General features: G+C 42.8%; 1 protein-coding gene across 2 annotated transcripts in view; it reads right to left on the bottom strand.

Annotated features, from left to right (window-relative positions):
• The window catches only part of SWT1 (SWT1 RNA endoribonuclease homolog), an 81,997-nt gene that overhangs the window by 43,162 nt on the left and 12,431 nt on the right, over positions 1–26,404 (bottom strand). For both annotated transcript variants that reach the window (XM_067535119.1, XM_067535120.1), the window contains exons 4-11: positions 16,528–16,586; positions 14,103–14,871; positions 13,611–13,676; positions 12,880–13,009; positions 12,653–12,754; positions 10,786–10,974; positions 9,874–9,967; positions 4,730–4,866 (exon numbers count right to left, since the gene is read on the bottom strand). In XM_067535119.1, coding sequence (XP_067391220.1) covers positions 4,730–4,866; positions 9,874–9,967; positions 10,786–10,974; positions 12,653–12,754; positions 12,880–13,009; positions 13,611–13,676; positions 14,103–14,871; positions 16,528–16,586 — 1,546 coding nt within the window. The remainder of the gene's footprint in view (positions 1–4,729; positions 4,867–9,873; positions 9,968–10,785; positions 10,975–12,652; positions 12,755–12,879; positions 13,010–13,610; positions 13,677–14,102; positions 14,872–16,527; positions 16,587–26,404) is intronic.

Below are 26,404 nucleotides of genomic sequence, written 5' to 3'. Positions count from 1 at the left end.
TCATTCATGAGCAGACCCAGCCTGCTGCACGTGGAGCAGTGTAAGTCACGCTGACCTGCACTGGGAACCTGGACCTACCCCCATCAACTAATTGACCAGGAAGGGAAAGATTTGCACACCCTTTTGCCTGAGATCGGCCGCCATTACCGCCACGCAAGTTGTGAACACCCTTGGAGCCGAAGATAGGCCAAGGGGCAGGCTGTAAATTGGTAGTAGGAGCCAGCCCCTGGTGGCTCCGGAGGATGGACCCATGAAAGTATGTGTCCTTGTAGGGCGAGGGCAGCATACTAGATTCCTGGATCCAGGCATTCTGGATAGATTGCTGCACCTCCTGGACAGGCCTGATGGTTGCAGCCATGAGCACTTCCTCTTGGAACTTGCAGGGGCTATGGCCCTACCCACCGCGGCAGCAGCATCATTTGACGTTTGGAGTGCTGCCTTAGCCAGCGTGATTCCTCCATGCAGGATGGCGGAAGCCAACCACGAGGTAGGGGCCCTGCTTTTGGGCAACTCCTGGTGCTCCCTGAAATCTTTCAGTGGTGCCATGTAGCCCCAGGAGACTGCCTCGGCCGGGAAGGAGTAATAGGACTACCGAGGCAAGTCTTGGAGGTGCCCCCGTAGGAGGGTGTCTCCACGGGGTCCAACTCCTCAACTGAGGAGTGGTGGTTCATGGGCCTCAGACTGTGCCAAGGCACAGACTGTACCCCTACTAGCACTTTTGTCGCCTGCTTGGACACATTGAGGGGGCGTCTGCTGTTCTGACAACTGCCCCCCCCGTGGGACCCGAGCCGCCACACAGGTGGTTGTCCAAGGTCCCGGGTGCCCTGCCCACGCTGGGGACCGTGCTTCCGCTGCCTACCACTGAGGGGAGCTCCAAGGAGCCCCTCAGCCTTGTGGAGATCTGCAGCACGGCATGGAGTCTCGGTGCCGTGTGGACCCCGGTGCCGCAGGGAACTGCGTCGCCATTGCAAGCTCCGGCCCCTCTTGGGGCTGCGGTGCTGATAGAGCCCCACTGCCCGCGGGAGCCCCGATGCCTTTGGGAGCTCCGGCCTGGCTTTTTTTTTTTTTTGGTGTGGCTGCGGTACCGTGGGAGCCCCGCTGCCGCTGGGAGCTCCGGCCCCGCTTGGGGGTGCAGAGCCAGCTGGAGTCCCACTGCCGCCAGAGCTCCAGGCTTGCCTGGGGCAGCGGAGCCGGCGGGAGCCACGCTGCCGTCGGGGGCTCCAGCTCCGCTTGGGGCTGCAGAGCCAGCGGGGAGTGCGGAGCCGGCGAGAGCCCAGCTGCCGCCGGGAGCTCTGGCCCCGCTTAAAGCTGTGGAGCCGGCGGGGGGTGCGGAGCCGGCAGGAGCCCCACTGCCGCTTTTTTTTGTTTGTTTGTTTGTTTTGTTTTGTTGTGGGGCCGGCGGGAGCCCCGCTGCCACCCGGGCCTCCGGCACCGCCGCTGGGGGGGGGGGGGGGGTCTGGTGCCCGGGGAGCCCCGCACCGCCGCGGGGGGGGGGGGGCCGGTGCTGGGGGAGCCCCGCTGCTGCCAGGAGCTCCGGTGCCAACCTGTTGGGGTAGCGTCCTCACTCTACCCCTGGTGGCCACCTGGCAGGAGATCTTCCTCCCTGTACCGGGGATCTCCACCGCCCTTCGGGGGGACCCATGCGGGCTTGCCCCGGGACCCCAGCCCCTTCTCCCTCGGCAGACGGTGGGGGGAGGCGGAGGTGGCGGCCAGCCAACAAGGCTCATGCCGCCAGCCTCCGCGTTGGCAGGGGCACTCTCCCACTCCGAAGGGTCGGGGGTGGACCCCTGCACAGAGATGCAGACCCAGAGGGGACTCGATGGGTTGTGGCTGGTGCATCTCTGCCCTCGCCCCTGCCCATACCCATGGCGCAGGGGAGTGTCCGCACTCCATGTGCTCTCCTCGTCATCGGTATCGGGGATGCTGCTCCGTGTGGAATCCGGTGCCGGCGGTGCGCTGCACCGAGGGGGAGCAGGACAACCCGGACACGGAGCGGAGCACTGCGATAGGAGCAAGGCTTTAAACCTGATCTCTGCCTCTGGCTCACTGTTTAAAAGCCTTGCATATCTTACTTTTGTCTGCTGTCCCCCCAGGCACTTAAGGTACCGAGTGGGAGGGGAGGACGGGGGGGGGGGGGGGGGGGGGGCCGGGACATAGCCCGGCCACCTTAAGTCCGTCAAGGACTTCTTCCTAAGCTACAACACTTAACAACTACTTAAACTAAGTAGGTACGTTGATTAACAAAGAGATCAAAGTAGTTCCATCCAACCATCACGGGCGGAAAGAAGAGACTGAGGGGGCGTAGGGCCGGCAGTGCCTCATGTGCTGAGGCATGGGTGCGGCACTCCAGGGGGCACCAGAGCCAGCCCTACAGAACTAGCTAAGGGGAAAAAAGTTCCGAGAACCGTGCACTGTGGGCGTGCACACACCTATATTGGAATGGATATGAGCAATCACTCGAAGATAGAACCATTATTCTTTTCTAGGATTTTTGTTTATGTTTGTGACTTGTATGTGTGTTGTATGAAGAACCTATTGAACTTAAGAACTGCCATATTGGGTCAGACCATTGGTCCATCTAGCCCAGTATCCTGTCTGACAGTGGCCAGTATCAGAGCTTCAGGAGGAGTGTGCAGAACAGGGTAATTTGAGTGATCTACCTGATCTTCCCCTCTCAGCTTCTGGCAGTCAGCAATTTAAGGTTGCCCCAAGGATAGGATTGCATCCCTGACAATCTTGCCTAATAGCCATTGATGAATGGCTCCATGAATTTATCTAGTTCTTTTTTGAGCCCAGTTATACTTTTGGCCATCACAATATCCCATGGCAATGAGTTACATAGGTTAGTCGTGCATTGTGTGAAAAAGTACATCATCTTGTTTGTGTAAAACCTGTTGCTTATTAAAGTATAGTTTAAGCATAAGTATAAAGGGTAAAGTATTTCTCTATTCACTTTTTCCACACTCTCATATCCACAAGTCTTATTTCAGAGTTGAACAGCCTGAAACTTTTTAGTCTCTCCTCATATGGAAGCTAATTCACACCTTTGATCCTAGCTGTGCCTCTTCTCTGAACTTTTTCCAGTTCCATTATATCCTTTTTGAGATGGAGTGATTAGAACTGGGCACAGTATTCAAGATATGGGCACACTACGGACTTACAGAGTGGCACTGAGATTTTATCTAATTTTCTATCCCTTTCCTAGTAGTTCTTAACATCATTAGCCTTTTTGACCACTGCAGTGAACTGAGCAGAAATTTTTAGAGAACAATCCATTGTTTTCACTTATCAAGATTGAATTTCATCTGCCATTTTGTTATCCAGTCACCCAGTTTTGTGAGATCCCTCTTATCTATTTGCAGTCATCTTAAGAATTAACTAACTATCTTGAATAATTTTGTTTCACTGTTCACTTCCTTTTCCAGATCATTAACGAATATGTTGAACAGCACTGGTCCCAGTACAGATCCTTGATAGAAAGATGAGTTCAACAACTGAATTTTCTATGTTTCAGAAGTATGCACCTCTATCATCATTCTTTTTTTTTTTTTTTTTTTTTTTTTTTTTTAAAGTCTCCCACACTTCATGCATTTCCTCCTGCTAGCTGAGTTTCTTTGTTCCAGTGGAACATACCAAATATGAGAGGTCACAGTCACACACAGAAAGGTGATCTCTCCAGAACCTAGAGCCAGTTCTATGGAGGGCTCTGAATATTAGGCAGAAACCTTGATCTAGAGTCTGTATTTAAAGGGGAGCAAGAGCAAAGAGATCAGCACTGAGTGTGTCCACAGAGAGCTGTGATGCTAAGCACATAGTCAAATCAAGAAGGCTGAAATACCCTAAGTCCTACTCCATGCAGTATATTTGCCCTAACTTTCATTTTCTTAGGTTTTCCCCAGTACTTCTGATTATACCAACTTGTACTATGCTTTGTCTGAAGCTACAGACCGTTAACCAAGATGACCTAATTTTTTATAACATATTTACTCATGATCCTACTTCACATTCCTGATTTTTAAGTGACTTAGAAATGAACTTACTTTTGTGTGTCTAAGAATCTCCTACTGTCTATAGGATACCAAGGGCTAAATACAGCCATAGTTTAAGTAGGTAAAATTCCACTGACTTCAATAGAGTTATGCTCGCTATATTACAACAAGACAATTCCATAATACTATTTTATATGAACACCTATTTTGCACAGTAAGAATTGGCCCTCTCAAGAGTTAAATTATATTATTACAATTCATTGCTCAGGATGCAATTAGAACTGTTCATATTAAACAATATTATTGAGTGACCTTAGATTTATAAATTAGTTTATGAATCTAATAGTGGAGTCCAAATGCAACTAGTATGAAACCTTTTTCAGTTAGTGAGCTCTGTTGGGACTAACCTCTATTTAAAAATAAAATTTTTAACAGAGGCTAGAAGTTTTTTGTTTTAATACATACAAATATACATAGAGTTGGGAAATATACTTAATCCTTCCATCATTCGATTGACAAACAATTTTACTCAAGCTCTCAAATTTTGTAAAAAAAAAAAAAAAAAGTGTCACCTTTGGGTAGAGAGCAAAGATGGAAAATTTTAGCCCCTACATGTTCTAGAAGTTCTGAGTGTATGAAGACAGGAGGTTACAATGGAAACTGTTTTGCAAACTTAATTATGCTCAGTATGATTTCCAGGACCACTATAGGCATACACGCCTGCATATACACAGACTAACCTGTTTTTGATTGTTGTAGGTCAACACAGTTCTGATGGCTGTTTACATTCAGGTTCTGGAGCGCGGTAACCAAATCCGTTTTGCACAAGGCCTTTACATCACTCACCAGGGCTTTGCTACATAAATTTTTATCATCCCTGTGAAAAGAGATTTACTTTTATTTTTATCTGCTGCCATACTAATTTCTCAACAGCACTGTTATATTCTAAAGCGCAAAGCTAACCCACTGAAAAAATTAGCCTTCAGTAAGCCGATTTGAATTTTGAAGGGCTTCACTGTAAACAAAAATATTGCCTCAGAAAGAAAAAAGTACCCATTTAAGAAGGCACATGAGATAGCTAAATCACCTAATCAAAAAGTAGATATTCTGAAAAGGAACACAGAAAATAGATTGCAAAACTAACATTTTGGGCCTAATTTCACCAGAAAAGCAACTGGAAACACTGGTATCTTCTAGCTCAACAGATGAAACCATATTTGAGTGCTCACTGGAAAACAAACAAAAACAAACACACACCCTTGTATTTTGACTTTTAGCCCTGCAAAGCAAGATGTATTTAAAAAATAGAACAAAATCAAATTGGATTTTTAAAATTTAAAATCAGTTTAATTGAAATTAAACAAATTTTCTTTTTATAAAAGAAACTAAAAATAAATTTGAATTTATAACAACATATTTTAAGGCCTACACTACCTCTAATCTATTAAAATAATTTAAAATAAAAAAAATATTTGAGCAGGACACGTTTGCTACTAATGTTTTAAAGAAAGTTAAACCACTGAACTGGCAGAAGTCAATGGCTAAAGCACCTATAAGTTGACGTGCTAAACCAACTTTTGACAGTATTAGTCTCTTCTGCAGGTGCAGAGAGAATATTTTCATTTATTTCAGGTCAATGATTAATTCATTCAAAGGTGAGAAAGCAATTGGGAATTGAAAAAGCAAGAAAGCTTATTTATAGATTGGAAGAGGATAACAAGGTGGGAGGGGATGAGTTCTACTAGTTCTAAAATCTTGAAGGACATAGGGACAAGAAACAATCAATTTCATTAACTATAGATAATGCTTTCTTTAATAAATCAGCTTTGATACTTACTTATTATTATGTCTCCGCATATTAAAATGGTAGTTTTATTTAATTAATAAAAATCTATTTTAAAATGCTCTTTGTGCATTAATTGAATTTCAATCTCCATCCAAATGCAGCCTTTACACAAATCACAAGTAAAAAAATTAATGATCTAGCAAATAAGAATTGCATCATTCACCATTTTCTAATATAAAAAATGTAAAACCCAAGAACCTGAATAAGTGTATACTGAATTATACAATTGCTTAAATAAATGTGTATTATTCAGTGTATCATCCAAGGTGGCAAAAAAAAGTACCAAATTTAGGAGGATGGCTCTACGTATTTGCCAATCAATGTGTTTTAATGGTTAATCATCCATTAGAATTAATCTCTCTTTAGGAAAAATAAAAAGTTACATTCCTGATCTGTAACTGTTGTTCAAGATGAGTTGCACATGTCCACTTAACTTGTTCATTGTGTACCAGTGTGACAGAGCATTTTTCCACATAGTTCATGCTGGTTGGTGACAGCTTAAAGGGTAGAGCCATCCCAACCTCCCTGTCAGTTCCTTCTTACACCAGAAGCAACTATATATAGTGGCTCCAGTGCAGATGGGAGAAGGGCAGGTCATGAAATGCACATATATAACACATCCTGAAGAACAACAAGTTACAGAACAGGTATATATCTGTTTTTATTTTCTTTGAGTGCTTGCACTTGTCCATTCCACTTAGGTGACTCATGAGTAGATCCTGATGCAGAAGGGTATCACCGTCTATCTAAACAAGGACTGCATCACTATTCTGCCAAACATAACTTCATATCTGGAGGGGAGATGGCATAAGGCTCATCATATAAACAGAAGACCACATGGCAGCCTTGTAAGTGTCAGTAATAGGAACATAACCCAGGAAAGCTTTTTAAGCCACCTCAGCCCTTGCAGAGTTGGCTAACACTCTATGAGGAAGATACATGGGCAACATTGTAACAAATAAATGCAAGTCAAAAACCAGGAAGAGATCCTCTGAGAGGTTATTTATTTCCCTTTCTATGCAATCAGGAAATGATACAAACAGCTGAGGAGATGCCCAAAACATCTTAATTCTGTCAAATGCTCTTTCAATATCCAAGGTATGTAGCTGCTCTTTGTCTTTGTGAGAGTGGAAAAGAATGTCAGCAAATAAATAGTCCAGTTCAAATGAAAGTTCAAAACCACCTTGGTAAGAAATTTGGGGTGAGGATTTAAGGCCACTTTGTCCTTGTAAAAGGTTGTATAGGAAGGGTGAGTCTTCAAAACTTGCAGCTCAGCAACTCTTAACTGAGGTAATATAAAAACACAACTTTTATTGAGAGATGGGACCATGAACAGATAGCCATAAGTTCAAAAGACAGTCCCATCAACCCTGCAAGAACAGAGTTCAAATTCCAGGAAGGGATTGGATCTTACACAGGAGGAAAGAGTCTGTCCAAACCTTTCAAAAAAATATGAAAGTCAAAGGGTTGGAGAATACGGACTGGCCACCTAAAGGTGGGTGAGACACTGAGGCAGCAGCGAGGTATACCCTTAATTCAATAACTGTCACACACATCTATTTTAGATGAAGGAGTTAATCCAGGATAAACTGAATAGGAGCATTGGACAGCAAGGTACTCATGTGCCAGGATCAAACAAAGTCTTTCCATTACATGAGACATGTATATCTGGTAGAAGACTTTCCACTATTCAAAATGCACCTTCAGAACTGCCACCAAACAGGCAAACTCTTGATGATCTAACCACTGAACACATCCAGGCAGTGAGATGCAGGCTGAGAAGAGATGCAAAGTCTGGCCATGATCCTATGAGATTCTATATGGAAGGAGGGAAACTGGATCCTGAACAGCGGTTCAATATGTTTGAGAACAAATGCTGACAAGTCCAGGCAGGCGTTATCAGAATTAGGATGGCGTGGTCCTATCTGAATTTGCCAGTACCTTCAGCACTGTTGGGATGGAGTGAAAAGCATAAAGAAGTTTTCCTTTCCAAAACATCAGAAAGAGAGCTGTTAGTGACCTTAGGTGGAGGCCTCCACTGGAACAGAATTGGTGACCTTTCTGGTTCTGGTGGGTGTCAAACAGGTCCAAGTCAGGTGATCTCAATTCTGAAAAATTAACTTTGCAACATAAGGTCTGAGGGACCACTCCTGGCCTCTGCTGAGTCAGTCTACCAGTGACTTTTTAGAGCCCAGAAGATGATATACTTGCAGATATTTTCCATTCTTCATGCAAAAATTCTAAAGACCCTTTGCCAAGAAGCAGTGGACATCAGACATGGCCCTCCTGTTTGATAAGGTAAAACTTCAGCACAGCATTGTCTGCGAGAACCTGCATGGAGCAGCCAGCTATATGAGGGAGAAATATTTGATGGACTAGATGTATAGCCCAAAGCTCCATGACACTGATATGAAGGAAAAAGTACTAACTGAGTTTGTAAGCTCACAAGATGTGCTTCAGTCAAGGGATGAAACATCTGTGACTAGAGTCACTGATGGTAGAGTAAAGGTGCATACATTGACTGAATCTATCCACCAATTCAGGGAGAAGAAAACAGTTGCAGACACTTGAGTCAGCATGTCTAGCGGATGTCAGGAGGGATGGTAAACTGATTTCAACCACCTCTAAGTGACCCTGAGGTGAAGTATGGCAACCTGAGTCACATACATGCAAAGCTGCCATGTGTCCTAAAAGTCTCAGGCAGTTCTTCACTGTTATATAGGGATGTGCCTAGAATTCTGAGCACAGGTCGTGTATTGCTTGAAACAAATATGGCCTCTCTCTGGTTGAGTCAAGAACTGCCCTTGCAATTCCTCACTGAGGATGCCCTATCCTAAGAACTTAAATTATCCTTAATTTATCCAATCTAGCCCTCAAAGGAAAAAAACTTCAGTATACTCCAGTACTGAACAAAGGTCAACAACAAAAAAAAACAGAAAAAGGGTAGGTAACTGAAAACCTAAAATAGGTTCAACTAACTATTAAGTAGAACAACTATCTAAATAACTAACACGCAAAGAGGGAAGTGTGAAGAGCTCACACTTGCTCTGACCAATCACAAGTAGTCAGATAAAACTAAAGGGGTTGGGGCAGCACCACCCTTCATGCTCCTGCTAAGCACCACCAGTGCATGGAGGGCACATGTGCTGCCTGGATGTGTACCGCTATGGAAAAAAGTTCTCCACTTCCAGTGCACTGGCACACAGATACTTAAGTGGAATGGACATGTGCAAGCACCCGAAAAAGTGCAAATGCAAAACAAGATTAAAATCAATTATTTAAATCAATTCACCCTGCTGCACAGCTGAAAAAGATGTGATGGACTGAGCTGAACTCTATTCTGCTTCACGCAGCAAAATTACCACCCAAGTTCCAGTTGCAGAATCTTTATTACTTATATATGGATTTTCAGATCACAGCCTGAGTTTAATAGAGCTGCACGATAGAAGAGTCATCTCTTAACTCAGATTGTGCTAACTTAACATGGAATCATTACAGACAGACAATTTCAGCATATTCGTGTTTGCGCCTAGGTTTCCACTGAAAACATTATTTTGGTCCCCATGCATGGCTATGTTTGCGCAAATTAAACCAGTTCACATTCAAGAACTCAATTCCACTTTCTGAAATGGTATTGATTTTGTCCGGTCTTCACTAGAACAAATGTTTCAGTATCTATTCAGGGAGATCAGTTACTGAAAATGAAGCTTCAATTCCTAGTGCAGGCAAAGCTAGAATCAAGTCACAAAAATCAGCAGCAGAATTAGAATGAAGTCAATATATCCATATACTCTGTGACTTGAATTAACTCAACTTAAAGTGTTGGTTAGAAAAGTAACTTTGTTTTTAATTATTCCTTTATACCATCCTTTATTAATTCCTTTAATTATTCCTTTATAGCATCAAGTGATTTTGCTTCACAAATAGCTTATTTCAACCATATATAAAAGTGGCAGGAGTCTGTTAGTCTCCACCCCATACACAGAATTTAGCAATCTCAGACTTGAAAATGAAACATGAAATGCAATTGTAACTCACGTGCACAGTATGACAAAAGCTTGAGGGAAGAGACTCTGATACTGCAGGCAGCATTGTAAAACACGATCATCATTGTTTTCATCACTCAGTCCATCTGCAAATTTAGCAAAATCAATAGCAATATATTCAGAAATAATCAGGCTTCATGAGCAATATCTTAATATAGTTATTATGATACTGTATTCAAATACTATATTGTTCAAGCAAAGGGGGAGATGCGTGATCTAAGCACAGACCTGGGATATAGGAATTCCTGGATTCTACTACTAACTGCTACTTTCTTGCTCTGCAACTTCAGGCAAGTCATTTACAGAGCTCTGGGCCAACTAGGTCAGTTGTCACTAACTGAAGAAGATATGCAATCCATACCTAGCTCGGTAGGATGAAGTAACTCCCCACAACCTATTTATAAAGTGGAGACCGTTAGAATTGAGAATGCTGTAACAAATTTATTGATAAAATGGTAGAGAGTGAAATACTAGTTTTGACTATAAACCACCCATGTACGAAAGTCATTCAAGAGTCTTCTCTACTGATTAAGGTGTATTTGATGGGTTCATGTTGAAAATACAGGTGATGTTTTTCTTCTGATAGGTATCTTTCTAGTTATCCATCGCAGAAGACTGAGAAATATATAGGGCCTGATTCTTCACTACATTACACCAGTTTTATGCCAGCATAATTCTACTGACGTCAATAGCAGTATTAAATTGGTGTGATAGGGCGGAGAATCAGGCCCACAGTGAATAATAGTCTGATGGCCACTGAAAGTTGTTAGTCAATTTTAACAGGGAAATTGCAAAGGTAAAGTGAAGATTATATTAAGCCCAGAGGTAGGTGCTGATGCTCATACTAATCAAACTGTGAAGACCATTCACCCCAGAAACAAATGTAACTATGTATACAGCTTACATATTTTCTGAGAAGCAAGCTGCATGGATTGCCCCCAGAGCTTTGAATCTTGGTTTTTGAGACAAGTGTAGATGAACCCAACTGCGGGGACAGCTTTGTGCCGAACATGTTGTAGTACTTTGCCTTTCTTCAAGTTGTCCAGTTCTTGTAGAACCACCCAGGGAATTATCAGTGCAAGTCTGCCAACACCTAGAAAAAACAAACAAACAAAAAAAAAAGCCAGTTGGACTACAGTAGGTTCCATTTTAATGTGAACATACTACCTGAGGTTTCTGTATATTAGTAGATTTCTGTATTAGTGGGCAAAAGCCATTTCATCCTGTATACAGAAGGATTTAGTTGTTGGTTTTTTTAATTTAAAGAAACTTCTCTGATTCTAATGTTGAATTCAATGTAACACTCACTCAATGGGTTATATTAAAAGTGATGACAAGCAAATTGTAGGAGTAACCAGTACACAATTTTGATCACATTACTGTACCCTATTTTGACATAATTGTAGTGGTAACCCCTCATGCTCTTTGCCGCACAATGAATGCCTCCTGCTGTATGCCACATAATGAATGTCACATTGTGTGATGCTTAATGCTAAGAAGTCACAGAGCAGTAGAGGAAAAGGGAGACATATGTACAGAAGTGATGGTACAGTCATGGTCAATATATATAACCAAATTCTCTTAATAAAAGGAAACAATGATTCATAATGACCACAATCCAACAATCCTATACCCAATATAAAAGCTATGGAGACTGGACAAACGTTTTATTGTCCTACATTTTCAAAGAACATTGTAAAAAAATTCTTTGAAAAAAATGGACTGAACTTTGTCATTAAAACTGGAATATACTAAACACACAACAAATACTTTAGAAAGTGAATGACTATTCTGTCAATGCCAGATATGATGACCCCATTCTTTATCCTGGCACATACATATTCAGACCTTATAAAGGAATACACCAAGTACATTATGCTATAATGGGCCTACGTTTCCAGTTGGTTTGCATTATTAAACCATGTTTACTAGCCAGAATGTCAGAAGCACCTTGATGAAGTTCACTTATGTATACCAACATGCTGGTATCTACTGTCAGTCTATGTAGCAGTACAGATCTAGATTTTAGCAACATGCTTGAGGCAGTACTAAAAGCAAGGGGCTGAGAGTCAGAACTCCAGGTGTACTATTTCCAGCTCCATTATTACCTCGGAACTTAATCATGACAACATTTTTTCTGCCTTGATTAACCCATCTGTAAGATAGGAGCAAATAAAACAATGACAATATTTGTGACCTCGTATGTGTTATGAGGTTTAAATAAAGTGCTTTGTGATCCTCGTATTAAGGTGCAATAGAAGTGCAAGATACTATTAATATTAATAATGGATCAAACAAGTCCCTACTCTGCCCTTACCTAAGGTAAAAATTTCTTACTGACTTCTTATAGCATCCAGTATCAGGTAACACGAGACCTAGAGGTTTTAGAAGGCAAGGGTTTAAATTTGTAATTTGTTTCCACTAGAGTAAATATGTATATAATAGGCTCTGCTTTCAAACCTCAGTTACCTTAATAGAAAGCCCACGCTCCACATTTGAACTCTCACAAAAGGCATTTATGTGTGTCAATGTAAGTGTCCAAATGTGGACTTTAGATAGTTTGTTAAGGAGCCCACTGTTTGAGAGTTAGCCTCAATATGTATGAAGTTACTTTTTCCATTATGGACATTCCAGTACAGCATGTTAGGCATTGTAAGTGTGTATCCACTCACTCTACCTCTCAACCTCTCTCTCCTGAAGATCTTACTATAGAAACACATGAACCTGCTAATTGCTTTTACAACCCCTATAGAAGAGGGACATTCACATACCTGGTATATCTCTCGTTTTCAAAGTCATGATAAACTGAAGGTGACTAATCATTATGTTGGTGTCAATCACTATCAAGAGGTTCAAACCAGAAGTTGCAGTTGCTATAGAAGAGAACACATAGCAATTCATTCTTTTGCATGCCTGAGTTAGGTCACTTATTACTTATAATGTTGTCAGTGTGGAAGTAGATACCAGAAGAACCCTCATGACCTTATAGATGACATACCAGCAGAAATATCTGCATCCTCTTCTGGAAGATCTATTTCCATACTTGTCAATTCTCCACAACTCTGTACAACTGGCAAAGCCATCTTTTTGTCAATACGAGCAGCATGCAAATCTTCTATTATCTGCATCTATTGTTAAAACATTAATACATAAAATAAGAGGTGGGCAAGTTCTTTAAAAGACTGTCTGATAGGAACAAGCATCTTTGGTATCATTGCTGCTGTTTTAATGCAGTTGTTGGCATTAGTTAATTTTTAATTAGCGCAGCAAATTTAAGAAAATGACCATCTGCATCCTATGCCCAAATATGGCCAGAAGTTTCATTTGTGACCACGTTTCTATACAATAGTTAATAGGATTGATCTGCTCCTTGCTACAGAGGCCAGAAGTGCTCCGCTAGCAGCATTTCTCTAGAAACATTGTTCTATTTCTTTACTAAAAAAGTAAAGGGATGCTGGGAAGTAAAATATTCTGGCCCCACTTTCCAACATGGAAGACAGAAGTCTAAAACTAGATTGTACCATGTAAACTTGTTTCAGAAAGCCCTTGATGGGCATAACAAACTTTAATTGGATTTTTCAGTACTTGAGATACCAGGGCCATTAGGAATGGAAGTGCCATAGCAATAATATAGAATGTTAAGGGGTGAAGAGGGGGGCATGGAAGTAGATGACCTCAATGTCAGCTTGAGGATACAGCTGTTTAATGTTAAACTATAATATCACTAACCTCTTGGTCTGTCTCTGTATTCTGAATGGCTTGATCGGAGGCAGAAAGGCATGAGACTTCAGAGCTCTATGGAGAAATAATGCTAGAAATAATATATTTATAAGAATTCAAGCACCTTCTACCTGATGACAAATTTTAATTTAAACAAGTTGTCTTTGTGACCTGCCAATAAAATGAATGTTCTATCTAAATACTATCTTTGCAGTAGTACTATAAAGAGTTAAGATTGCTGTGTGCATATAGTAAAGAGCAGAGTATGTATTTAATAAGCACAGTTCATGATACAAATTATTTTAAGATGCTTATAAAAGATAGACAAGTGTCTTGTATAAATGACGTTGCGATCAACAAATTCATCTTAGTTGTGGCCAAACTAATTTAATCCCACGTCTCCACAGGTAGAAGGAGAAGATATAAACTGTCATCTAGAAATCACTATAAAACAAAAAACATTTGTCCACTACTAAAATGTTCAGGGTTTTATTACTTTACCTGTCTTAAATGTAATGGTCTGGCTTCAAAGTTCTTTCCTTCAGTCTTTGAACTAATAACAGTTTTGTTGGAATCACGATGCTGCTTTTTCTCTTTAAGATATTCCCACTGCTTAGGTATTGCAGTTGAATAACATGATGGTATATGTTTAGTATCATGATTTTTGATAGATAGTTCTTTGGAATCTTCTAGATGTTCTTTCTTCTTACAAGTCCTCGACGATGTGTGTGATATATTAGTGGGGAAGTTGCCATCTCCCACAGTCTTCGGAAAGGTGGCTGAGGGCTTTTTCAGAATTCTGAAATCATCACTCAATTTTTTTGATCCATGCAATTTTTTACTTAGCATGTCTGTTGGAAAGGTAGTTGCCTTGAACTTCTCCAACATAGTTTGTTCAACTCTAGACTTTAGTTTGCTGAGCTCAATTTTCTCTTTCTTCTTCTTCCTCAGTTTGTCCTTCTGTATCGCAAAACTATGCCGAACCGTTTTCCCCCCTGTTCCATCATTCTCAAAACAGTGGTCTTTTTTACAGCTTTCCCTGTTAGGAGGGACTACACCAGAGTCACTTTGGCTTTTCTCTCTTCCATGTTTAACCTCCTTATGTTTAAATTGTATAGTTATCCTTTCTCGCCTCCCAGTTTCAATCAAAGAAGCACTGATGGTTTTGCTATCATTTGAAGACTCTCCTCGGAAACCTTCAACAGTGTCTTGTGAAACATAAGAACTCTGCTTTTGTTTCTTATCTCGAACATTTTTACCTATTTGGAATCTGCAGAATAATTACATAAAACCAAAATTATTAAAAAAATCTGTTACAATGTAGCTTAGAATGACAAACCACCAAGCAAACAAGAGAGGCCTGCACCAGACTGTTACTGTACTTTTTAGCCCAGCTAGTTACAACTAAGTATTTTGAGAGCTCTTATTTGGAATTACATACATTTATTCTGAATTCATGACAATGTCAATCCTTTAAAAGAGTAACATGCTTTGCTCTCACTGGTTTTACATCTTGCATAGTTTTCTTAATTTGCCAAATGTTGACAAAAAGGTTAACAGTAAGATCACTGTCTACACTGTACCCATCCTGGGACCCCCTAATAACAACATGGCAGTGACATCAACATTAAGACACTGTTCAGTCTTGTAGCATAAGCAAGACTGAACAGCATTTTAACCATATTCCTGAGCTGATTTTGCTGAAATCCAAGATTACAGCCATCAGGTTCTATCTGCACTACATGGGAGGGAATAGCATAGTAACCAGGTAGTATTTATAGAGAAGATGAGACCCAAGTCTAGCTTCTGCATGTACTGCAATTCCAGCTCTGAACAGACTTCTTAATCATGGCAAAATGTCTCCAGCAGTCCTAAAAAAACCCCAAAACAAACAAAAAAGCCATGCAACATTAGGGTGTGCAATAGTATTTATATGATTTGAATTAGTTTTCAAATATTTATGCCCATAACACCTTTTGCATCTGTGTTCAACAGTTGCAAAGAGTGTTCATCATTCATGCTTCAGTCATGCTAGGGGCAGCCAAAAGCAGAGTTCTGTATAGCACAAAGGGGATAGGGGGGAGGGAAAGAAAAGAAGATACCTTCATCTGCAAACAAGCCTCAAGATATGATCAATCGATTATAGTTCGATATGTTAAAAAAATATCAAAATGTGGTTCCACCATAGACAAATAAAAACCACTGAAAATGCAGTAAATTCTTAATAGACTTATTAGTTATTGTAACAGCATAAACATTTAGTCAACAGTAACTAAGAAATTCACTTAACATACAAATATCACAAGTCAGTCAAAGAGCACATTCGCATTAGACAACTTAAAAGATTTCTCAGTGACTGTAACCTTGGAATTACGTGAAGGTTGTTATGACAACTGAATTCATTGGGGGGCTATGTAGGGCCAACAGAAACAGAAAATGACATATTATACTTAAGGCAAAATTCTCCTCTAAATGACGCTATGGCTCTCTACTGTACATTTTGCTTTTTTTTCCTATACCCAGTACTTCCGCTGATGTCTACAGAACAAAAGTAGAACATGCAACAGCCACTTTCCTAAAAGGCCTACTATTCAGAATGAGGAGGAAAACATTATCCCTGGTCTCCAGAGAGCAGGAGGGTGCCATTCCTCTCTTGTTTAACATGAGGTAGCACATATTGACAGTTATATTTAAAAAGAGGTCTTATGGACCTAATATCTCAAGTGCCATCACAACTTGACTGGCTTAGGCACAGTCCATTTGTAAATGCAAGGCAAATATTTTATCCATTAAGAAAGCCCAATTTTCCATCACTGCACAAGTGAAAATATGCAATATTTTTATTTTTGCTAAAATAATAAGCACTGTCCTATCCTGTTGATATTTTTAAAAAATGGTTATGTTTAGTGACAAAGCAAGCATTTACCTTTGAAATTCTGGCTGCCCTTTTATGTTATAGTTACATATTCCTGAGTCGTCTGATTTCTGAAAAAGGAAAAGAAAAAAAAATCAACAAATTTAACAGGACCACTAAACTGCAGTAAAATAAAAACTCAACAAAGAAAGTATGAGCTATCACTAGATGCATTCGAATTTTGACTAATTAAACTCTGAAACAAGTGGGCCACCTGCTCCATTACAATGTATTGCTTCACTGTTTTCTGTTAAGTTCTAAGAAAACACAGGGAACAAATGAGCATCAGCATACAAGCAGACCATGGATTATAAAAAAGAAAAAGTCTAGCTAACTACAGATACAGTATTTATAATACATGCATATCTTATATTCTACAAAGAAATCAGTAGATAAAATGAAAAATATATATTATCCAAATTGCTCCTTAGAAGCTTCTATCTAGTCTAGAACAGAGTTTTGACACTGTTTGGCCACATTCATATGAACCAGCCAAGATGCATTAGAAAGCATTTTTTAAACAGAGTTTAAATAATTTCCTGAAATGAGTAAAAGCTTTGAAGTCTTTTCTACATTGAGGAAGTTTTCACCACAGTTGCTAATTCCAGTTCAGCTCAACCAGCAGTAACACTAATGCAACAGGCTGCCAGACACTGATGGAGTTTTAAGTACGGTCATGTAATTTGCTCAAAACAGATCTAATCATAGTACTGTGTCAAAGTGCTAGTGGTAACCAGTAGCCCACCTACACTATGGCTTCCAACACAGCTAACTCCAATGAATCTGAACAAGACACCAACAGCAGAAAAGTTTCAAAAATTTCCCTACTGTGGAGGCCTGGTACAAATGGAGCATAAGACCTGGTCTATACCTAAAACTTAGGTCAACATACCTACATCACTCAGGGCTGTGAAAAATTTCACACTATGTGCAACATACTTAGGTCAACCTAGCCCCTCACTGCATATTCTACTGCCTCAAAGAGAGGTGGATTTACTACAGCAATAGAAAAACTCTTTCCGTCTCTGTAAGAAACATCTACACTATATAGCACTACAGCCGGTAGGGTACACATTGTCACACGGGCTGGCTTGAGTGGGGGAAAGGGGGGCATTTAGTATATTGTGTGACATCAGTATGGCAGAATCATAATAAATCATGTGAGATATATCATGTCAGGTACTGTTAGAAGGGATATATTGTGCTGAGTAAGATAATACTCATGTTCATGTATTATATGTGGAATGGAAGTTATGAATGTATTTGATATTTCTGTATGTCAATTTGGGCTGGCTGGGACACACCCCAGACAGAGGCGTCAGGACAATAGCCCGCTTAATGCCCATCAAGACACTCTCAGAGGCAAGGGGCCCAGGAAGAAACTAAAGAGTTACCAGGATTGGCCCATGTGACTCTGGACTCCATTTTAGTTCTTGTAACTTTCCACAGGCCACATGGCCAGGGACAGAGGGTATATAAGATCAAATCCCAGAAACCATTTTGCCTTCTATCCTAAGCTTCAGCCACCTACCTACCTCTGGACCAAGTCATCTGCAACTGAAGCTGTGTAACAAAGGACTGAGGCCCATCCAGGTACTGGATGTATACCAGAGGGGACTATACAAGCCTGCAACTCCACATTTCTTCTAGAAACCTGATGTATATGGACTTTCAATCATTTGTATGTATCTGATTTGCTTTGACCCTTTAACATTTCTCTCATGGTTTATTTCTTTCTTTTTACAATAAACCTTTAGTTTTAGTTACTAAAGGATCGGCTGGCAGCATGGTATTTTAGGTAAGATCCAAACATATTGAACTGGTACTGTGGCTGACCCCTTGGGGTCAGAGGGAACCTTTTTAGTAAAGAGCATAGGATTTAAATAACTGGTCTCTTTACTGGACCTAGTGCTGATCTGGGAGCCAGGAACTGGAATGCAATAAAGGGGGCTGTGGGCATTTGTGGACTGGCTTCTTGATAACCAGTGTGGGGAAATCAGAAGCAGTTTGTGGCTGGTTGGGAAGCCGGGCTTCAGTGTCACCCACCAGCATGGGGAGAATCTGCTCTCCTTTTGCAGCCTGCCCTGATCTTGGCATTCTCAGGTGGCTACCCTGGGAACAGATGGGTCACACACATATATTCAGAATTTACTCCAAGTTTACAACATATATCTTCCAGATCTCATTAGTATCTAGTTGTCAAACTAAGCTTAACATGGCTAAAACAGAGCTAGCTCTTAATCTCCACCTCCCTTCTCAATGACTGGATAAATGCCACCATCCCGCCTGTCACTCAGGCCCATAACCCGAACATCATCTTCAACTCGGATGTCTCTCTAAGTCCTCACATCCAGACTATGTCTAAATCTTGCCAATTCTTTCCATGTAACATCTCTAGGGATATGTCTTCACTTATCTGGATCGACTGAGCGGAAGTGAAGACCCGCTCAATCGATCAGGAAGTCATTTCAATAAAACCACCTCCAAAAAAAGGAGTAGCGCTGCGTTGACAGGTGCACATTTTCCAATGGCACAATGTAGTGGAGGTGGCGCGTATAACAGAATTTAGGAAGTTGACGTAGCTTGCATAACTCCTGGCAACTGACGCTGAATTTACCAGTAAGTATAGACCAGGCCTAAGATCCAGACTTTTCTATCCATCCACCCAGATAAAGAACTCTTATCCAGGTTCTTGTCATCTTGGTTATTTTAACATTCTTTCTCTGGCCTTGCCCTGCTTATCTTCAATCAGAGTGCTACTGAAAAGACCATTTTCCTATCCCATCACTTTGATCACAACACCCCTTTCTTTGCATCCCTCCATGGGTTCTCCCATCTCTATTACATAAAACATTAGCTACCTTGTCTCCACTTTTGAGGGGTCAAGGTGCCTCAGTGGGTCACAGCTGAGAATGTTAAATTCAGAACAAACTGCTGAAAAATAGGGTAGACTCATCCCAAACTTGGCGATATTCTATCATTACATTATACCAAGCAAGTAACAAGAGTCAACTTCTGTCTCACCACACTGGTTAATAGGAAGTCAAAAATGCAGTCTTAGGCATTTCAGCTCATCTCACCACTCAGTGTGACAGGATCCTCCATGGTGCTACCCGGAACTGTGGGACCGCTGTGCCCTCTTAATTCTCCAGCTCAGAATGTCTTGCTAATGACAAGCAGCAAACCCCTCCAGGTGCTGTTATCACCCAGCACAACAGCATGTGGAGCCCCACACACAGCTAGTTTGCATAAATGCTTTCCCCAGCCATTCATGAAACAACAATAGAGAGGTACCAGCCAATTCCCCCCAGTTCCCAGCCTTGCACTCCAGAACTGTAGGTCAGAAGCTTGGCCAGTCTAAGTTCATTAACCTGATCGCCATTTCTTCAAAGGAAAGTGGACATGCACCAGCCTTTGTAACCTAAGCAGATTTCTCAATCACTTCAACCAAAACATATTATTTTAGATAAAATATAAAACAGATTATTAACTACAGAAAGATAGATTTTAAGTGATTATAAATGATAGGCATAAAAGATCAGAGCTGGTTACTTAAGAAACAAAAATAAATTTGCAGTCTATTTTCTACAAACTAAATAGGATTTAAATCAAGCAGTGTCTCACCCTAACAGATGGTACAAACAGTTTTCCGTTCCTCAATACACAGACTGGAATTTCCTCCAGCCTGGGACCCCAGTTCAGAAGTCTTTGTCCTCCAGACGTTTCTTCCAGGTGTTCAATTGTGGGGGGAGTGAAGCCAAGTAATGATGTCACTTGCCCTCTTTTATAGCTTCTTCCAGCTTGTTGGAAAGATCTGTGGCTATGACATGGGGGGCTGCCCCCATTGGTCAAGCAGTGTCCATTGTCTACGTGCTCTCTCTGTGAAGTCTTCATTGTAAACTGTTCCTGAGACAGTGGATTCTTTTCTTGTTGGGTAATGGTGAGCCATTAATGCTGTCTGGCTACTCCACTGTTCTAGCTGAAAAGCTAATTGTGGCTGTTTCCCACCTCACAATTTATTTTAGTAACATATATAGCAACTCTTCATAACTTCACATACAATGATAGCCCACACAATCCAACAGGATATTCATGTTCAGTGGATCAAGATTTTTAAAATGATACCTCACAAAGGATACTATGTACAAAATATATCACAATTATATGAGGGGTGAATATGGGGTTACAGTGTGCAGCTTTGAGGCACAGAGTACCACACCCAGATACTGGACTTTATAATGAATGGTTACTGAAAACCAAAATCAATCAAATATAGGATTCTTCTAATCCCAAGTGATCAGCCACTTAGCCAGGTCAATATATAATTCAGATCTTATCCAATAATGATGCCAATGCCAATCCTTTGGAAACTAAAATCTGAAGGTTTAGTAATAAAATGCAAGAAGAGATCTAATAATGGTTAATAGATCACACACACACACACACAAATAGTTGCAAAGTCCTTATATCAGGTTTGTATCAGTGATGGAATAAACTGCAAGCTTGTAAAGTCTCTCTGGTATTTTCCAAAAGATTGGAAGGTTCTCAGTCCATAGTTCAAAATGCTCCTTTTAGTTGTAAATCCACAGTCCAGAGAATCAGGACAGGAAAGAGGCAAAACAAAGCTCATATTCTTTGTTTGTGGAATGTTACTGGTCCAAGATGGAGTTCAGGGTCACATGAACATATTACATGTCCTTAAATGACTTGACTTAACTCACAGGAGCAGCAACTGCCCATATTCTTGATGACACATTCACAGAAAGAGCTATCTGGGTGGGAGAGTTTCTGCTATAGCCCATTGTGAGAGCTAAGTGTCCTCAAGGGGCCATTAATACATGTCTGACCTTACTGTAAATTTTACCTGATATGAGTTACCCAGGAATACAACACATGCATAAGATATCAGTAAAGGGCCAATATTCATAACTTTAGATAAAAAATGGTATGTGCGTATAAACAGGATAATCATATTTACCAAACTTTAACTTTTCAATTTACATCTTACGCGACATACTTCGTACAAGATTTGTTACAATTATATAACAGTGGTGATATCAATGCTATAAACGGTTATATTCAATCATACAGCATCAGGAGGCCCTACCCTACCACTTCTCATTCACTATCGGGATGTCAACTCCTACCTCCAATCAGCCCATGAAGCCAGCTTCTGTTGGCCAAAATCTTGATTTTGAAAAATACATGCAAGAACAGAGCCACAAACACACACACACCTCTTCCTACCAAAAGGCACATCAGACTGAATCAAAAGCTAAAACCCCAAACTGACTTTTACTGTTCTACCCTTTTTAAATGTTAATTCAAGTCTGTCTGCACTTTGTATAATTTTAAGATAGTACAGACATTTAAAAACAATGTCCACTGGCCAGTTTATCTGTTAATTTTACCTGCTTCCAATATATTTGTAAAAATCCTATTCTAAGTACAAAAAGCCACACTGTGCAATGTAATGTATCTATCTAATTGTGAAAGACACTGTCAAAAATGAAATAACGCTTGCTTTAAGAATAATACGTAAGTTCTTCAGCTAGGAGTTGGCCCTGAGTGATTGAAGTGTGAATGGCTGAGCAATTGAGTTGGGTGTAGACAGAAAGAGTGATTGAACAATTGGTCTCAGTAAGGGATATCGAAACAGGCATGAAGAAAGCACCAGCCCCACCTAAAACACTTAAGAAGAAAGGAGCAAAGATGATCAAATGGCAGAAGAGGAACCCACCCTGATGACTTTGGAGCCAGCCCATTTCAAAGGGCAAAATCTGATCAGGCTTGCAACAATGTGGGCGATTAAGAATCACACCAAGAATGCAGTTGCAGCATGACAATGCAAAACCCATAGATTGACATGGGGTCCTTTCCCTATAAAATGGGACAAGAAGATGAAGGCTGGAGGTTCAGGTCTACAACATCACCACATCAGCCAGGAGTACCGATGAGCATCGGCAGAACCTTGCTCCTCATCCTCATGCTCTAGTCACCTGGCCAGTGACTATCATGAGCACCAAGAGGCTGGTAACTACGACATCTGGAAGATCCCTATGTATGGTTTGTCTCTCTCCCTGTCTGTGTATGCCTGTCTCTGTCTGTGTGAGAGTGTGTGTGAGAGAGAGTGTGTGTGTGTGTGTGTGTGTGTGTGTGTGTGTGTGAGAATGAAAGCATCAGTTGAAACATGTGTCTCTGTAATTGTAGTATTGATATAATGTTAATACTGTTTTCCTAGTGTTTACATAATTATTAATGCTATTTTACTAAGTAAAGCACAATATTGATATTATTACAATGTTGATACTTTTCTTTTCTTTGATACTATTTACCAAGTTTCTGTGTTCACAATAAACGTGGCTTGTTGCCTTATCCCCTAAAAAGATCCTGTGATATTTGTTATTTGGGTAACACTTCCACTGTCCCCTTGTTACATTTTCAAACAAATGGTTTGTTACTTTGTGGTTACTCCAACACAACCCTTCATGCTTGGAAGCATCTCATAAAAACATCTTGATGGTGATTCTCCAGTTATGGTTACATTTTAAAACCCATCAGTTAACCAGCTTGAATCTATTTTATGTATGCCACATAAAAAAACACCCTAAAACAATATAAAATTAATCAAAATATCATGCAATACCAAGTCAAATGACTTACAGAAGCCTAAATATATTAAATCAAGACTAAATCTTTATCAGTCAATCCTGTAATCTCATCCCCTCACCCAAAAATGATACCAAGTTAGCTTGACAGGATCTATTTTTCATTAACCTACATTGATAGACATTGATAAAGAATTAAAGGATGGTAATTAATCAGTTCTGTATCAGTAACTCTATTATCTTATCAAGGATCAATGTCAGGCTGACAGGTCTATAATTACCCTGATCATACCATTTACCCTTTTAAAATATTGGAACATTTGCTTTCTTCCAGTCTTCTGGAACTTCTCCAGTGCACCAAGCCTTACTGAAATCATTAATGGTTCAGTGAGCTCCTCAGCCAGTTCTTTTAATTTGGATGCAAGTTCTGGACCTGCTAATTTAAAAATGTCTAACTTTAGTGGCTTTTGTTTAACATCCTCCAGAGATACCAGTGGAATGGAAGGAGTGTTACCTCCATATGTTGAAACTATATCAGTTTTTCCTCTAAATACTGTGACAGGGGCTACCGGAGGGTGGTAGAAGGGCGCTACGTTAGCCCAAGAATGATCAAAGCCCTGTTCCCCTAGCAGCTGCCCAAGGCTCCCTCCAGGCTAATCAGGGTCAGCTGAGGCCAGAGCCAGCTGGGATCAATTAGGGTCAGCTGAGGCCAGAGCCAGCTGGTTCCCATTAAGCACTGCCAGGGAGCAGATATGAGGTCCCTGCCAGCCAGGCAGGATGCTCTGGGAGTTTGGAGTTTGGAGAAGGAGCAGGAACTTGGGAGTTTGGAGAAGGAGAAGGAGAAGGAGAAGGAGCTTTGGAGAAGGAGAAGGAGTTTTGGAATTTGGAGAAGAAGCTTTGGAGAAGGAGAAGGAGAACCGTGAGTGGCAGAAGCCAGAAGAAAGCAGAGGGGCCACTTAGCCCCGACGGGGTCCCGGGTAGGGAAGCAGCCCAGAGAAAAGACTTATAGTTTCCTTAGAGCAGCAGCCACCCACTGCTGTCAGCCAGGGACTCTGGGCTGGTGTCCGAAGGAGAGGGCGGGCTCGGACACCCCCTACCCCCCAAACCCTAGACCCCAAGGTCCCAAGGACAATACTCGGCCTGCGAAGACCTGTGGGAAGGCCGGTCCGTAGAGAGACGGCCGCCATCTTGAGGCTGGTGGGAGCCCCGGGCGGCCATTTTGTGTCCTGCCCCAGTAAAAAGCGCTCGGCCCAGGGGAGCACGGAGGCCACCCCATCACAACTGGTGTCAGGAGTGGGATTCACCTCTTTCCTCCTGCCGAGGTGAGAGCGCACTGGGCACAAGGCCCTTGTACCCCGGCCCTGCCAAGATGGATGACGTTGTCCGTGCACTAGTGCAGGCCACTGCGGCCCAGCAAGAGTCGCTCAGGGTCCAGCAGGAAACCAACCAACTGCTGATTAGCCAGGCGGCCCAGGACCGAGCCCTCCTGCGGGAGGTGGTGACCCAACTAAGGGCCCTCCCAAGCCCCGGGCAAGGAGGAGGCGCCCCCCAGATGCGGAAGGCCACCCATTGGCTGCAGAAGATGACTGCGGGGGACGACATTGAGGCTTATCTCCTCACCTTCGAGAGGACCGCGGAGCGAGAAGCCTGGCCCCGGGACCAGTGGGCTGGAATCCTGGCCCCCTTCCTGAGTGGGGAGGCTCAGAAGGCCTATTCTGACATGTCCTCTGCCGCGGCAGCCGATTACCCCCAGCTAAAAGCAGAAATATTGGCTCGGGCGGGGGTGACGCAGGCTGTCCGGGCCCAGAGGTACCACGCATGGCGATACCGGGAGGACAAGGCACCCCGAGCGCAATTGTTCGACCTCGTCCACCTTGCCCGGAAGTGGCTATGCCCAGAGGCCAACAGCTCGGAGGCAATCCTAGAACTCCTGGTCCTGGACCGGTATACGAGGGGGCTACCCCCCGATCTTCGCACGTGGGTAGGACAACACGACCCTGCCTCGTACGATGAAGCGGTCACCTTGGTAGAGAGAAGGTTGACGGCCCGAGAGCTCTCCCGTCCCCGACCCGGGTCCCTCCCAGCGGCGCCCATGACGGGGACACCCGGTAGAACGGAGAGAAGGAAAAGGGAGCCTGAGGGCCCGACAGGGACTCCAAGGGAGCCAAGGGGAGCCCCTTTGTGGCCCGCAAGCCCCAAAACCCCATCTGCAACCAGGACCGCATATCGATGCTACGCCTGTGGGGAGTGGGGACACCTAGCGGCCCAATGTCCGAACGCTGAGGAACCCATGCAGTGCAACCTGGGGAATTGGACGGATCCCTGTGCCCTGGTCTACCTAGCGGGGCTTGCAGATACCCCGCACCGATACCTGCGTCCAGTAAGACTGAATGGGCTCGACACCCAGGCGCTCATTGACTCCGGGAGCGCCGTCACGCTCGTTTCTGGCCACCTGGTGGACCCGACCCACCCGGCTCAGCCCCACCGCACCGGTGTAACTTGCGTCCATGGCGAAGTCGCCTACTACCCCACCATCCCAGTGGAAATTGAGGTGCAGGGGGCCCTTACCAAGGTGACGGCAGGGGTGGTCCCGAAACTCCCATACCCCGTGGTCATTGGCCGAGACTTCCCCCAGTTCGGGGCCTTACTCCCAGCAGAGGGACTGGAGGAGCCCGAGGCCCCAAGAGGAGAAGCGCCATCCGAGGATGGGGGGTCAGCGCCAATATTCCCGGAACTCACCCCCGACCTGTTCTCCGAGCCAGGGAAAGGACGGAAGTCAAAGCAGGAAAGGAGAGCAGCCAAGGCCCTGGGGACTCAAATCCTACGCCAGGGCCTGAGGGCCACACTCGTGGGGAAAAGGACCCAAGCGGCCACCGCTGACCCCCACCCCAGAGAAAACCCGGCCGAGGCGGGTCCCCGTCAGGTGGTCACCGAGCGGGACCCGGAGGGGATATCCGAACCCCTTGAAATAGGGCCCCTCGGGCAGCAACGGGAGAACTTTGGGCGAGACCAAGCCGAGGATCCGCGGTACGAGACCGCCAGAAAGGAGGTAGCAAGGGTAGAAGGGGTACCCGTAGAAGGGAAGACGGCCGGGCCTGGACCCTATTTCATAATAGAGAAAGATCTTCTCTATCGGGTAGCGCCTGACCGGGACCAGGAAGTGCGCCAACTCCTAGTCCCCGCAAAGCACCAGAAGGCCGTGTTAAGCCTGGCCCACAGCCACCTTTTTGGGGGACACCTGGGAGCAGAGAAAACCCTCGCCCGAATCCTGCGGAGGTTTT

Source organism: Emydura macquarii, unplaced genomic scaffold (assembly GCF_026122565.2).
Source record: "Emydura macquarii macquarii isolate MOO-44397 ecotype Brisbane River unplaced genomic scaffold, CSIRO-AGI_Emac_v2 contig_3477, whole genome shotgun sequence".
NCBI classification, from domain to species: domain Eukaryota; kingdom Metazoa; phylum Chordata; order Testudines; family Chelidae; genus Emydura; species Emydura macquarii.
This window is presented reverse-complemented; position numbering and strand designations above follow the sequence as displayed.